This window comes from Microtus oregoni, unplaced genomic scaffold (genome assembly GCF_018167655.1).
Source record: "Microtus oregoni isolate MIOR12 unplaced genomic scaffold, Mior012 000002F_ref0000024, whole genome shotgun sequence".
Taxonomy (NCBI): Eukaryota; Metazoa; Chordata; class Mammalia; order Rodentia; family Cricetidae; genus Microtus; species Microtus oregoni.
This window is the reverse complement of record NW_024543061.1, coordinates 28,522,082-28,538,405: the sequence shown is the minus strand read 5'-3', so window position 1 is coordinate 28,538,405 and position 16,324 is coordinate 28,522,082. Positions and strand designations below refer to the sequence as shown.

The window sequence follows — 16,324 nt, the reverse complement described above, 5'->3', positions numbered from 1 at the left end:
CCTGGTGTCTTCTCCCAACTTCCACACTCTTGGAAAACAGTGCTAGACAGGATTCCTGTTCTCTGATACCTAGCTCTCTTTACTTCTGGGGATAGGGATACCATTTTTCTCAGTACACATAAAGTTGGGCAACAACCATGTAACTTGTTGGGTTAACAAATACCAGGAATGTAAAGTAAAAAAAAAAGAAATAAAAGAAAAGAAAAGTGATTTTAAAGTTAATATCACAGTTATTCCAAACTACCCTTGAGCAGAAAGGCAAGGGAGGCATAATAAGGACAGGAGCAGAAGCCCGTGTGGCTGAGAACGGAAGGGAGAGGGTGAAGCGTGGCCAGTGACTTGTCTAATCTGCCAGTAAGGATGAGACCCTGCAGCTGAACAGTCCAAGAGAATAAAGAGGAGGCATTGACTTCTCACCAGGAATAAAAGGAAAATCATTTACAAAAACAAAAAGCTGCACAGACATGAGGTCCATACTTAAGGAAGGTTCCTTGGGGATTTGATAGCAGGGAGTGGAACCAGCCCATGAGAGAGAAGTGTGTTGCAGCCAACATAGCTGAAAGGAGCTGGAGATCTGAAGAGTGTTTTGACATCAGATATGGAGATGCAGAGTTTGGAGTTTGCCTCGCTAGTTTTTGGTCTTGCTTTGGTCCAGTACTTCCTTATATGCTCCCTTTCCTATGTTTTAGAATGGTAATGTATACCCTGTGCCATTATATGTTGGAAGTATGTGATCTTCTTTTTGATTTTGATTTTACAGGACATTACAGTTAAGAGATTACATGAATCTCAGAAGAGACTTTGAACTTGAGACTTTTAAATAAGTTTGAGACTGTTATAGACTATGGGGACTTTTGAAGTTAAACTGAATGCGTTTTTGCATTATGATATGGCTATAAGCCTATGGGGACCAGGGAATGGAGTGTGGTGGTTTGAAAGAAAATGTCCCCCATAGAAAGTGGTACTATTGGGAGGCGTGGCTTTGTTGGAGTAGGTGTGTCCTTATTGTGGGAAGTGTGTTGCTGTGGGGGTGGGCTTTGAGGTCTCCTTTGCTCAACCTAGACCCAGTGACACAGTTCACTTCCTGTTACCTCAGCTCCTTCTCCAGCACCATGTCGGTGCATGCTGCATTGTCCCACCACGATGATAATGGACTAAACCTCTGAAACTGTAAGCTACCTAATTAGATGCTTTCACTTATAAGAGTTGCTATGGCCATGGTATCTCTTCACAGCATAGAAACCCTAACAAGTACTTGGGGAACCTCACACTATACTCCTACATAACACATAGATTAAAGAATCCTTAAGAGAAATTATAAAGAAATAAACTCAGAAGTTACTGTAAACATCACTCTCTACTAGAATATCACATATCAGATTTTATCATGGTTTCTACAACTTTCTATGATTTCATTTTTTGGTCAGAGAATAAGTGTTGTGTTGCTCTTTACAAGTGATATTTAAAAGGTGGAATTGAAGGCTCTGGCAATAGCGCTCAGCCATGCTAGAGTGGGGTGTGAAGACTTACAGTTTGGGGTTGGCTGAAGAATCTTTTGTGGTTGATTCATAGTTTCAAGTCCATTAAAATGAATAGAAACTGCAGAAAATTCAGCATGTTTGAGAGCTAATGAGAGTGTTTTGGTGTGAAGCCTGAAGCGTGGTGGTGGCATCTCTTTCTTCAATGTGTTGGGCTGGCTTGAGAGTGTTGGGACAACTTAAACGTTCAGAACAGAGTGGCTCCCACAGAGAGAAGGCAACAAGACAAAAGACAGAAACCAACAGCAACACTGAAGAGATCAACAGAAGAAGAGAAGCAGGAGGTTGATGGGAGAGAAGAAGCAACAGCTGAGGGAGGAGTCTCAGTGTAAGAAGAGTGAGGAGGGGGACAGAGACGACACCACCTTATCAGGGATTCTGAGGTTGAGTTTCCCCCACTGCAGCTGCAGCTTCTCCACTTACCCTGATGCCAAACTGCAGTGGGCAGAGCTATGAGGAGGGGACATCAAAAAGCATGATTCTTTTGAAAGTTGTCGAGTGTGTGTGTGTGTGTGTGCGTGCGCGCATGTGTGTTGCGGGTGGGGAGGTTATCCATTGATGAGGAAGGTAAAGATAAGGGATGCTTTCTCTGTTCATTTTGTTTCCTAAGAGTTGGAGCACTTTGATCACACACCAGCAGGAAGAGGTGGCAGTTTGAAAGAAGGGAAAGGAAAGTCTCTGGATGGAGAAAATCAAGTCAAACACGGAGATACTGGTCCGGCAGTGTTAAAAGAATACATCCCCTGAAGGAGTTGTCATGGAGACTAGCTGAATGGGGAAGCTAGCAAGGTGGCAGCTCAAGCCTGGCCTATTGTAGATATGGGTATAGAGCCTAAAGCTATGGGCCCATTTCATGTCTGCATGTGTGAGGAAGTAATCCTTCACCGACCTCTAATCATGCAGGAGCAGGTGTAGGCGACAAGTCAACAGCAGGCCCCTCAGCCCAGGGATGCTCCAGACAGCATCCACATGCGTGTTCCTCACTAAGGTAGACATTCTTCCTCATAGACCTCCCTTTATTCGGTCCTGACAGCCCCTTATGACATTTAAGGGCGAGTCACTTATGAAAAGATTAATAAGAAAGATTGCTTCTATTAGAGGTAACACCCATGACCATGAACTAAATAAAATATTAATTTAGTGGGAGGATCTGTAGCCTGTCAGAACATGGGTGTGGAAGAGGGGAAGGAGGGAGTGACAGGAGGTGGTGCTGGCGTGAAGGAAAGGGCTGGATGCTGGCAAAATCTAAATCCTGTAATGCCTCTGGCTCACTGTGTAGGGAACTGTAGGTTCTGGATAAGTTGAATAGCTCTGACTCCATTTTTTTTCTCTCTCTCTCTCTTTCTCGTGATTGAGTGAAATAACTAAAGGTTGTGAAGCTGAGTCTGAGAATGTCACAAATGTGATGTTATGAGTTCTCCTTGGGGCCACTGAGCCAAGCTCACACCACTGACTCTGCTGGACTCCATGGAGCTGTCCCACAGGCCTCAACCATGGGTTTGCCTCCCGGGTAGAGTCTCTAAGCACACCAGTGCAGGGAGGCCACAATCCTCTGAGCATTTGTCTTACAGCTCATGTGAGTGAGGGAGCCCCAAAGCATGAAGGGAAAGCATGGGCTCTAGGGGTTTGGGAGGGGCTCGTTCCACTATCACCAGCCATGTGCCTCGTTTAAGTTAAAGGGCTCCCCGGACCTCTTCCAGTATCCATGCTGTGTACTTACATCACCTCTCAAGAGGGCCCACCTGTGGAGCCCAGTGCTTGATGGGAGTACAGGATGCCTTGTTTGGGGAGGCTGGCTTTTTCTTCTATCTCCCTTTTTTCTTGTGTGTGTGCACACACACTCATCTATCTGTGCCTGGATGTCAGAGGTCAATGTCAAGTATCCTCCTCAATTATTCTCCACTTTGTTTTTGTGAGGCAGGGCTTCTTGCTGAGCCTGGAGCTCACTGATTGGCTACGCTGGCTGGCTAGCAAGCCCCAGAGACTCTCCTGCTTCTGCCTCTCTGGTGTTGGAGTTGAAGGCATGCATTGTCACTTCCTACACTAGAACCTGGGCCCTGGAGGACCACCCTGCGCCTACGACACCAAGGCAGCACGGGCTTTCAGGCACATCTCCGTGCCTTGTGATACGAGCACGGGCTGCTTTACAACTGGAAATCTCCTACAGCACTTAGGCTTCACCCCACTAGAGCACAGTAAATCACCGTGCAGTGACTCCCAACACAGGCCTGAAGCTATCAACCTAGTAGCCCACTGTAGGGGGGAGGGTGTCAATGGGATTGTTGTCTTGAACTAGATGAAGACAATTGCTTTTCACTCCAATCCAGCAGAAACTGTGAAGGGAAAACACCCCAGAGTATAGACCTGCTTCACTAAGCCCTTCCAGGGACTGGAGACTGGGAGTGGGATTGTGGGTAGAACATTGGTGAATGACTGTAAATGTCAGGATTCCCTGAGGCCCCGAGGATAGCATGGATTACTCCAGAAGTGAAGAAGACATGTCCAGATACACACGGTCTGGTAGAGACGGAGAGAAGGGAAGCAATGCCGACCAGTTGGCCTGCAGAAAACTGACTTACAGAGCCGAGTTTCACTGGTCACGAAGGGCCACTGTCTTGGCTTACAGAGCAAAGTTTCACTGGTCACGAAGGGCCACTGTCCTTGGCTGACAGAGCCAAGTTTCGCTGGTCACGAAGGGCCACTGTCTTGGCTTACAGACCAAGGCCTCACTGGTCACGAAGGGCCACTGTCCTTGGCTGACAGAGCCAAGTTTCGCTGGTCACGAAGGGCCACTGTATTGGTTGACAGAGCCAAGCCTCGCTGGTCACGAAGGGCCACTGTCCTTGGCTGGCAGAGCCAAGTTTCGCTGGTCACGAAGGGCCACTGTATTGGCTGACAGAGCCAAGTTTCGCTGGTCACGAAGGGCCACTGTCCTTGGCTGACAGAGCCAAGCCTCGCTGGTCACGAAGGGCCACTGTCTTGGCTGACAGAGCCAAGCCTTGCTGGTCATGAAGGCCACTGTCTTGGCTGACAGAGCCAAGCCTCGCTGGTCACGAAGGGCCACTGTCTTGGCTGACAGAGCCAAGCCTCGCTGGTCACGAAGGGCCACTGTCTTGGCTTACAGACCCAAGCCTCACTGGTCACGAAGGGCCACTGTCCTTGGCTGACAGAGCCAAGCATCGCTGGTCACAAAGGGCCACTGTCTTGGCTGACAGAGCCAAGCCTTGCTGGTCACGAAGGGCTACTGTCTTGGCTGACAGAGCCAAGTTTCGCTGGTCACGAAGGGCCACTGTATTGGCTTACAGACCCAAGCCTCGCTGGTCACGAAGGGCCACTGTATTGGCTTACAGACCCAAGCCTCGCTGGTCACGAAGGGCCACTGTCTTGGCTGACAGAGCCAAGTTTCACTGGTCACGAAGGGCCACTGTCTTGGCTGACAGAGCCAAGCCTCGCTGGTCACGAAGGGCCACTGTCTTGGCTGACAGACCCAAGCCTCGCTGGTCACAAAGGGCCACTGTCTTGGCTGACAGAGCCAAGTTTCGCTGGTCACGAAGGGCCACTGTCTTGGCTGACAGAGCCAAGTTTCGCTGGTCACGAAGGGCCACTGTCTTGGCTGACAGAGCCAAGCCTCGCTGGTCACGAAGGGCCACTGTCTTGGCTTACAGAGCCAAGCCTCGCTGGTTATGAAGGGACACTATATTGGCTGACAGAGCCAAGTTTTGCTGGTCACGAAGGGCCACTGTCCTTGGCTGACAGAGCCAAGTTTCGCTGGTCACGAAGGGCCACTGTCTTGGCTGACAGAGCCAAGTTTCGCTGGTCACGAAGGGCCACTGTCTTGGCTGACAGAGCCAAGCCTCGCTGGTCACGAAGGGCCACTGTCTTGGCTTACAGAGCCAAGCCTCGCTGGTTATGAAGGGACACTATATTGGCTGACAGAGCCAAGTTTTGCTGGTCACGAAGGGCCACTGTCCTTGGCTGACAGAGCCAAGTTTCGCTGGTCACGAAGGGCCACTGTCTTGGCTTACAGACCAAGGCCTCACTGGTCACGAAGGGCCACTGTCTTGGCTGACAGAGCCAAGCCTCGCTGGTCACGAAGGGCCACTGTCTTGGCTGACAGAGCCAAGCCTCGCTGGTCACGAAGGGCCACTGTCTTGGCTGACAGAGCCAAGCCTGCCTGCTGTTCTTGTCGTGCTGCCCTCCTTTACTTCCCGCTCTTCTTGCTCTTCCCTGATTCCGCCAGGGAGACTGCTGGGGGCGCCTGGCTCTGGCTGTGGCTCTGCTCGCTCTCTCTCTTTCTCTCTCTCTGTTTCTCTAGATCTAAAAGATGCTTGCTCATCCTTCAACGAGAGGCTCATCTAGGCCTGATGGCTAGGACTGGATGAACACACTTTATTCATGAGTTCTTTTACACATTGACTTTAAAGTGTTTCAGTATGAATGATTGGGGAACCGTGATATTGCTTCTAAATGGATAAGAGGCAGTTACAAACAACACCCTTGTCACCGCGGTGTCTGTTCTTCACATGGCCATCTCATGTTTTCTAGAAACTTCTTTTCAGAGTCATTAAGTGCATGGCCAGCTTTGACCGGTTTTCACAATGCTGAAAAACAAGGTTATTGACCAACATTCTCTTTATCTTTAGATGATGATGAAATTACTAAGAAGACCTTTCTTCAGCAATTTTGTCCCAATTCTCGTGTGCAGCATTGAAACACTCCAAGTGACAACGAATTTGAGGCATGCATCGAAGTTTTGGGGGCTCAGACGGTTTGGCAAATGCAGCTGGATGGACTTAGACAAGCAGCAGCGGAGATGCAGGGAGAGCTGTGTGTATTTGGAAGGTGACAGTCCCAAGAGAAACAGCTCGAGATGCCTCAGGAAAGACCGCCCCAACACTGCTGTAATTTGGAAAGAATTTCCCTCCTGTGCAAAAACAGCTATGTAATAAGCTTGGATCTTCTGGAATCAAAAACTTTCTAGCAACAATTATTCAAATGTTACTTTATCCTTCCCTGTTGCTGTTTTCTGGGAGTCTTCTTCTAGGTTAGAAGTAAAAACAGAAGAGCGATGAGAGCAGACCATGCCACAAAGGCTGTTGGCCCCGGAACCTGTGCTACAGTCTTAGCGACAAGCAGGCAAACAAAGGCACAGTGTGACTTCTTCGCAGGCTAGAAACGTGTTCAGATTTCACATAACAGCTAACTTGGGGCAGCCACGGGATCCATCAGACTGATAGCCAAGTTCACAGAAAAACAATAAGAAGACAGAGACAGAATGTCTACCTGAGAGGCCATTCCTCACCCAACTAATACATAACAGGATTGGCATTTGGTCCTTAAGTACCAGAAAATAAGAACAGGACAGTTGCAGACTTCAAGGATACTACTAACATTCGCTGGTTCACACAGCAGGGGGAGCCCTGAGTATTTAAGAATGGGACTGCCCTGTTGGCAAACATTGCACCAAAGGAGGAAAACTACATTCAATAAGCCCAACTCTGTGCAAAACTCTAACTCTCTCTCCATGTGCGAGTGTGCATGCATCTGGATTGTTCCAGACAAAGAGAGTTTTCACTCAGCCTCACGTGGCAGGGTGTGGGCTGAAATGAAGCCATGGGTGTGTGCACTGGCCGATAAGTGATAGAAAGGCCTTGCTTGGGGGAAACCCAGCATTAACCTCTGTAGGAGGGCAGACTCTACCCGTGACCTGATTTGCTCCACACTAACCCCAGGGTCCTGGGGTCACACTGTCATCCAAGACTCCCCCATTGTGTCACCATGGCCGACATATGGCAGCAATTCCCAGGTTACACCCCAAACTGGAAATGGATGAGGATGATGTACACTCTCATCTACTCAAAGAACTTAAAGGCCTCTAAGGAGTATCATGTTTGTTAGTCTAAGTCCTGGGAGGTGACAAAAAAACCCATTGTTATGCTTCCTTCCTTGAGGAGATCCAAGCCACAGACAGCATAGCTCTCAGGCAGAGAAGGAACAAGAGCCTTGGTCCTGCTGGGGAATCTAGGTCTTAAAGGAGACCAGAATGGAAGGGATAGAGCACACACACATGCACACATGAAAAGAAAAATAAATGGTGAGACCAGTCCTCCAAATTCTAGCCAATGGGCCGCCATCATGCAGTAAGCTACCAGTTATGTGTCCCACATGCTGGACTACAACAAGATTACCTACCTTTGCCACAGAGGGACAGTGTTTTCTGAGACCAAAAGAGTCCCCAATAAGGTCAATGATAGGAGACTTGTCCATGGCTTCTGTTGCCTGAGCCTGCTGTCACCTTTGGTATCCCAACACAGGGTAGCACTCCAAGCCCAGGCTTACACTGAATCAGAAGCAGACGTAAAATAGGAACATGGTTGGAGAGGTGCTTTCTGGAAATTGTGGCTGTGCATTGCCATTCATTGCTTCATAAGTAACTCCTGATAAATCCATTTTGCTCATTGAGATGAACTTGTAAGAGTTGCTAAGTTGCTGGTGCCAGCCCATCTGGGAAGCAGTTCCCAATTTTAGATCTCTCTGGGTAGCCACACACTCACATCACACAGAGGCCACAGGAAGAAGCTAGTTGATTAACCATACTGTATTAGAGAGGAATTCTTCTCTTCTCTTCTACCCATAGGAAGGTGAAAACCTAAGGCGGGGAGGAAGGAGCAGACCTGAGCCTCCTGGCTCTCAGGTCCAACCAGGAGCTCCCAAACAGATTCTCACACCCAAGGTATAACCTAGGGGCAGCATTTCCCCCAAGAAATGAATCCTTACAGAAGCTAAAGTGTGTCTGGAAAATAATGAATAAGACATGCAGCAACGAGGGTCTATTCCCATTTATATTTAGGGCATCATGGTGTTGTGCAAAATGGATGCCTAGAGGCCTTTTCGCTCATTTGCCATGTGACTATAAATGGTTCTTATCCAAAAGAGACACCCTGAACATCTTGGTCTGTCTGTCTGTCTGTCTGTCAGTCATCTAACATGAGCATCTACCACACCAGAATTTCACTAATCCACACGTCACCTTGAGTCCTTAGTAAGGTGTGACACACAAAACTGTGCTGGGAACTGGACAGGGACCCCCAAATCAATATCCGGAGGCGTGACACACAACACTGTGCTGGGATTTGGACGGGACCCCCGAATCACCATCGGAGGCCAAATCTAAAAGAAGGGTCAACGCTACCACTCTGACACCTACAGAGCTGTGGCAGTCTCTGAAGCAGAGGATGACATCTCCACTGCTCCCCACACCCAGCCCCAGGCTCTTGGCCTTGTACAGTTAAAGAATGAACCTGAAATCTTCCGAGGATGAATGAAAACAGCAGGCCACTTTTTCCCCAGCTGTTCTCATCCAGCCCTTTCAGCACTCTGGAAGACATCGACAGTGAGCCAAGCTTCAGAACCATGTATCCCTGGCCCATGTAGGAGAGGAAGGCTCTGGAGAGGAAGGTTCTGGACACAAGAAGGTTTTCAGAGTAGAAATCTGTGGGTCAGAACTAATGAAACACACATTTCCCCCTTGCCAAACTTTAACCACTAGCTTCAGTTGTAGAAGAGAACAGGGGAAAAAATAAGTATTAATCCACCTTCAAAACCACTTTGAGCATTTTCTCATTTTCCCAGGTGACAGTCTCTGCTCTCTCCCCTCAGAGAAAACTTCCCTTATTTTAATATAGTGTTCAAAAATGTCATTGTCTAGAGGCAAATAAGAAGACAGCTCTTTGAGAGCACTCAGAGACAATGAAAGAAGTTCCCATTCAGAAAACGAGGAAGACATGATAGAGGCAGCAATGTGGAGCTTGGAATGACAAAAGCGTTTGCCAAGTAACACTCCAGGAAGAGAGGCAGAGGGAGAAAGGCTGAGTGCTGGGATTTGGACGGGTCCCCCGATGCCTTGAATAGTTGACAGCCTGGGACCCTTGGTGTGTGCCAGGCACCCAGGACAGAGGCAGCTGGGGAAGCTGGAAACCCCTTTAGGAAGTCCCATGGGTGCCATTCAACAAACTTGAACTTTTTGGGAAGGACCACTGGTCAAAGTTTCTAAGGTTTGGAGAGTAATGTCTCTGTACTTTCCATGCTCTGGGAAAAGAACCCTGGGAAAATGAAGGGCATACATTGAAATATCAGAGACTTGGGATGAGGCCGCTGGTCCTACAATTCTGATAAAAGTCCATTAAGGAGTGCCATGGCCAAGACCAGAGTGGAGAGGCATTGTTGAGATGTAATGGCAAGGGTTGGTTGCTGGATATGCAGATGGGGAAAAGTTCTGCCACAGCCCCAGAGCTCTAACCCGGTGTCTGGTGTTACCACTGAGAACCCCAGAGATGAACGATGTGAGAGGGTTTGGTGCAAGCCACTCATGACGTGGGTGGAAATGCCTGGGCAGGGCACAAGGACCAGTCTTACTTGGAGATCCATTTCACAGCCAAGAACATCATCTTTCACACCCTGGCTTTGATAATAAGCTTTTGATGCAACTTGAGCACGCTCAGGAGTCTTAGGAAGGGGGGGGGGGTACAGATGGAAAGATCTGGGAAAGCTCACAACAGGTCAGGTCAGGGGAAGGAAGAGAAGCTGTTCAGGCGTTCCCACGGGAGTCAGCATCTAGGAGGGCAGGTAAGCACACAGATCTCATCTGGGGAGGTGTTTGCTTTTAGGGATTACTCTTTTCTTGAATCTGAGCAGTAGCAATGCATACAATACCCACACCCATGGCTTCGATTGAGCCAGACCTTATCACATATCATGCTGAGTTTACTGAGGTACCTACAGCGGTGATGAGTCAGACTGCATCCAGTCCAAGCCCCATGCTGACCACACAGCTAACGGCTTCCGGGGACTCGACTGCCGTGAAGATACAGGAAGGAGTCAGAGATAGACGGTGGGCTCCACCTGAGCACACCTAGCTTGAGCAAAGCTGCCCAGGTACAAATACCAGAAGGCTGCATGTCTGCAAGCGTGCCTCCCTGTTCTCCACTCCACCTCACCGCTGACATGAAGTTCACAGTAAGTCAGATCTTATACAACTGGAAACCATTAATAGGGAGGAGAGAAGGGTTGGTCTTATGGCGCTGTTGCCATAATGGAAATAATTCTTTCCCTTTCATGGAATCATGGCATTTACAAGAAGAATAGTTGCCCAAGGAGGGTCCGGCACAAGCTAATTGCAATAGATTTGCCTTCCACAGCACCTGCTCCAGGGTTCTACCTAGCACAAGCAGTCTCTGGGCTCCAGAAAGTGTCTGATCTTTCTTCTCCTTGATTCTGCTTTTGCCAAGAGTCCTGGGAATGTTCTGGTCAAACTGGAATGTCACTGTCCTCAAAACCAGTCTGGCCCTCTAAGAAATAAGCATCCTCAGGCCCTGTCCAGGCATTTCTGTCTGGGGTGAAGCAAGCTCAGATTTTCCTTTGAAGTCCTAGGATGCAGAGGGACTGACATCAATGGACATTTTCTATTGCGGCACACTGGGTGGGCTCTGCCTTAGGATGGGATCATAAATGTAACTATGGCCTAGAAATGTCCTCCCCAGAACAGGTTGGATAAAAACAGGGGGAGTGCCAAGCACAGGCCAGGGTCGGGATATCTCTTCTAGCTCTGCCCTGAGCAGGGGCGTGCCTTTGTCTAGGGCAGTGGTTCTCCACCTTCCTAATACTCAGCCCTTTAACACAGTTCCTCATGTTGTGGTGATTCCTAGCCATAAAATGATTTCGTTGCTACTTCATAACTGTAATTTTACTACTTTTTTGAATCATATTGTACATATCTGTGTTTTTTGAATGTCTTAGGTGGCCCCTATGGAAGGGTTGTTTGACCCCCAAAGGGGTCGCAACCCACAGGAAGAGAACCACTGGTCTAGGGCCCTTTACTCCTCAGTAGCTGTCTTGTGAACAGGAGACAACATTGTGCTCAGAAAAGTCTTCCACACCTACCTGGTTTTTTGAGAGACAAATGTTGACTCTTTCTTAAGCTGAAAATAAAAATAATGGAACCACTTAAGCTACTAAGAAAATGATAAGAGGTCTCCTGTTAGGAAGAAAGCTTCCCAGATCAAAGAATAAAAAAACAGTTTCCCGAAGTGATTTCCAGAGTTTTCATTACATTGTTCATGCATTTTATGTTTTATTCATCAGTTTTCAGAGTCTAATTCAAAATTTTTAAATATATATTAATATAATTATAATAAATCAACAATTCTTTATTATTATCAAATTTTTCTGTAGTTAAAAATTCAAGATGGAAGAAGAAAACATGGATGGTTTGGCACGTTGGTAAAATTAGTAAACCTTTCTGGTGAGCTTTGAGGGGGTAGTGGATGCTATAAACAGCGTGACCCTGTTGTCTGTACTTTCAGATGCTCTTCATCGGCCTGCTCGGGCTCCTCGTAGCTCCTGGTCTTCCTTACGTAAGTCTCCTTTTCTAAGGGCTGTTACCAAGATGCATTAGCAAAGAAAGGTGATCTTAAATCAGCTCCCGTTTTTATACATTTTAGAATATCAACATCAGCGACGACGACAACGTGGACGGAAGTGGTCAGCAGTCCGTGAGCATCAACAACCAGCACAACGTGGCCAACGTGGACAACAATAATGGCTGGGACTCCTGGAATTCCCTCTGGGACTATGAAAATGTAGGTACTGGACACACAGGGCAAAGATACGGTGTGCTCACCGGCCATTAAACCCTCAGTGTAAATTCTGGCTGCCCATGAGCCTTATAGCTACCAGTAACAACACCCATGTTGCTCAGCTGATTTTACGTCTTACACATAACTGTTGGTGATCAACGTTACCCAATAGGTTAGCATTCAAACCAGCGAGGGCAAGGAAACTATGTTCAAAGACAAATACAAGGAAGGATCTGTTGGTCTCCCCTGCAGGGAGCCTCTATGATATGAAGGACCCACTATTTCATCTTTAACTCAAAGAGACCACGTGAAATAGGAACGGCACTATCAGTTGAAAGAGAAGGGAAAGCTAAGCGCCACTTGACTCCACCCTGAAATTACTACTTTAGTCTTTAAATTTGTACCTTTGGAAAACAAACTCTATCTTCCCTGCCTTCTAAAAACATCAAATATGGAAGTAGACTAAGATGGAACAGCCTTAAAAAGTGTACTTGAGCTACACACACAAACACACACACACTGCCCCCTACCATGCTAGAACTGAAGCCAAGGTAGTAGGTTAGAGCCCTATCTCCGCCCTCTAAGAGCTTGCGGGATGTCTCCACATGTTAACCACAGGCACACCTGCAGGACAGCCGGATCCAGGGACTCATCCCAGCTCCTTTGTGATCTTGGAGCTCCGCTTCTCTCAGCTGTGACTTGTGAGAAAGCTCCTGGGGAACCAGCGCCTCACTGTCTCCTCTCTTCTCTCACAGAGTTTTGCAGCAACCAGACTCTTTGCCAAGAAATCATGCATTGTGCACAAAATGAACAAGAATGTCATGCCCTCCCTTCAAGACCTCGGCACGCTGGCCAAGGAGCAAAAGGTAAAGACGAGCCTTTGCTTTCGGAGTGAGGGGTCTCATGGTCTCCGGTAAATAATGAAGTCGCACCCATTCCTTCTCTGCACAACATGGCAGCATGTTTGTGATGGTAAATGGCACAGTGTAAAGAATGCTAGGTGACTGCCAGAGTGGGGGCAGCTTCCGCTGTGTCAGATGCCATGGCTCACACCTGTCTCTGTAGGGCTGAGCCAAACACTGCCCACCTTGAGTGTCAGAGGTCCAAAGATCTGCACAGCTCAGTGCAAGCCCTCAGTACTTCAAGGACACACTCCTGTGATAGCTAGGGTTATCAGAACTAGCAAATAGAGAGACTTCCAAGGTGAGCTGGATTTCCAGATAAAAGGAAATCATTTTGAAAGTCTAAGTTTGTCCTATACAATATTTGAGATAGTCTCAACACTAACAGGGTTCGTTGCTTGCTTGAGAATCAGATTTAACCAAGTGTTCTGTATCCTCGTCAGCTGGAGCTGCAGTAGATATAAAGAGGGAATCCACGGTTTTCAGTCTGATGTCTGAGCTGGTCTTCAAAGTGATAAATTGGTCCGTATGGCTGGTATGGTAGAGAATGTAAATAAGCCCCATCCTCAGAAGATATCACCGTGACCTACCCTAGAATCTCAAAGAGCAGTTGTGCTTCAGACTTCTGTTTTCCTGAGCAACTGAGATTTCAAACTAAGTCCATCAGGACACTTAGAAACACCAAGATGTTCAAAGCTAGAATTGTCTCTTCACCTTGGTTTTCTAAAAAAAAAAAAAAAAATGTCAGCCAGGAAATGCCCCTGCTGCCCTTGTGCCCCTACGATGAGTAAATCCCCAGACTCAGCACTCCTTCATTTTCTTCCTTTCCTCTTCACTCTCAACTTCAGGGTAAAGGACCTGAAGGACCGTCCCCCAAGGAACTGATGTACTCTATCAATCCTACCAGAGTGGCAGACCTGAGTCCATTTGGGACAAAGATTGCTGGCATGTGCCAGGGCATCCCAACCTATGTAGCTGAGGAGATTCCAGGTGAGTACCCCCAGATGCTGTTCACCCCAAGTCAGTGCTGGTGGAGTCGTCAGGCTCTCTAAAATGTGACCATAGATGGCACCAATCATGAGGGGTTGACCATCAGAGCAGACTTCAGAAGTCTTAGTTCATAAGCTCCCCGAAGTAATCTTAAAATCCACAGGTTCTACTGAGTCTTACTTTATGAAAACTACGGCACAGAAAAAGGTCACAAAGCTTTTGTCAGAGTTAATCAACACATTTGGCTCTAGTTCTGTGTTTAAGGGTTATAGAATACTGTCTTTCTTGGGCGGGTGGGATGTAGAATAAACTCCAAATGTGTTTAGAAGAAAACATAAATGCATGATGGCTAAATGAAAGGAGACTGCTAATAAAATTTATTGACTTCCTATAGCTCCGATACTTATTTCCTGACATTCAAAGAATACTATCCACAAGTTAAGAACCTAATCTAAGTGCAACTTTCCACATCTTTGAAAGAGAGAGAGAAAGACAGAGAGACAGAGAGGAAAAGAGAAAAACAGGAGACAGAGAGAGAGAGAGAGAGAGAGAGAGAGAGGAAAAGAGAAACAGGGAGATAGAGAGAAAGAGAGAAAGAAACACAGAGAGAGACACAGACAAAGTAACAGAGGGAGTAGAGAGGAAAAAGAAAGAGAGATTTTGAAGTGAGTGTGTATCTTAGAAATTGTGTGAAACTCCCCACAGTCCCCAAAGAGTTTCAGGATAGCCATTGATCCAGTCTTCTGTTTTTGCCAGGACCAAACCAGCCTTTCTACTCAAAGAAGTGCTATACTGCCAACATACTCTATATTCTGCGGATGTCCTTCTGTGGAACATCAGAGGAAATGTATTAGAAGTCACTATGGATTTGCTCATCAGAGAAATAAAATGTGGGCTCTGACCATTGCTACACACAACTATGAGAATGTTCTCTGAGGGTTGATTTACTTCTTTACGGCTCAATAAACCACCTGGTACATACAGTTTATACAGTTTGTACTAACAAACTCATGTTTCCTATGGGAGTGCCACATGGCCTATGTTAGACCTGCCTGTCAGTCTGTATTCAAGACCTCTCCCCTAGAAAGAACCCCTTCAGAGGTTCCAGACACACAGCCTGAGGACGGGCTCAGACTTTGCCACTGCTCTCTTGCTGGTATATGAAATAGCATTTCGGACCAGCAAGGATAAAAATATACTCAAAGTGGCTATAATCAGAAAGGGGAGTCCCCTATAAGGACCCAGGAGTATCTATAATAACCCAAGGGGATGCTGGGAATGGGAGACTAGAAGCACACTCCTGCCAATACTATGAACCTCAGTTTGCCTCTCTTCCCAGAAAGGGCGTGTTCCACCTTTGTAAACTCTGCCCCCTTCCTTAATCTGAAGATGACCCTTGGTTTTTTCATAGGACAGCATAGCTGGGTCAGAAAGTCAGTCTCATTCTTCATGTCCATATGTCTTCCCAGGTCAGGAACATCACCTAAGGTTGAATCCCACCTCCAGGTTCACTTGACCATATTTGGTTCAGTAGTCTACAACCTCCATTCCTTGACGAACCAAGAGTAAGATCACATGGTACCCAAGCACAAGGGTCTCCACCAAAGAAGAAAGATCTGGGAGAAAATAGTCTCCAAACATTGGAGAACCTGCGCTTCATTTTAAAAGTTGCTTCCATATATTTTTGTTCAGTTCCTGGAAGTCATCAGAGAATTTTTACTCTGATAATGTCTATCTCTGGCAGCGGATCCATGGCACTATGCGGGCAAAAAAGTGATACACACATTAGTAGAAATGGGTTAAATTAAGATGTAAGACTTAGCCAATAAGAAGCTAGAGCTAATGGGCCAAGCGGTGACTTAATTAATACAGTTTGTGTGTGGTTATTTCAGGGCTAAGCTAGCAGGGCAGCCAGGATGAACAAGCGACCCTCCTTGCAACAATTGGTGCTCCAAGGTGTGCTAGCTAAATCCACATAAAACCTGAGAAAGCTTGAAAAGGAATTCTAGAAAAAAAAATAAAGTGTTTAGCACAGCTTTTCACTGTTTCCTGGTGGTGTGCCGCAGCTCCTTTAAGGGAGGTTTTCCTAACTCAGCAGCAGTAGAAAAAAAAAGCCATGCCATTTTGAAATGCAGGCTTTCTGGGTTATGCGGCCAGCGTGACCTCTGGCTCTTAGGGAGATGAAGCATTTGAGTGGGGTTTGTGAGCTGACTGCTACAGCTTGCTTGATGGTGGCATCTTACTCCACTCCTTTATCTTT

The 16,324-nt window shown here is 47.0% G+C and overlaps 1 protein-coding gene across 1 annotated transcript; it reads left to right on the top strand.

The window, feature by feature from the left end:
• The first annotated feature begins 10,541 nt into the window (after positions 1-10,541).
• Gkn1 (gastrokine 1) lies at positions 10,542-14,918 on the top strand. Its single transcript, XM_041635600.1, has 6 exons — positions 10,542-10,553; positions 11,900-11,950; positions 12,038-12,175; positions 12,928-13,036; positions 13,915-14,064; positions 14,821-14,918. Exons 1-6 carry the CDS (start codon positions 10,542-10,544, stop codon positions 14,916-14,918), a joined length of 558 nt encoding a protein of 185 aa, XP_041491534.1.
• Positions 14,919-16,324: the final 1,406 nt, after the last annotated feature.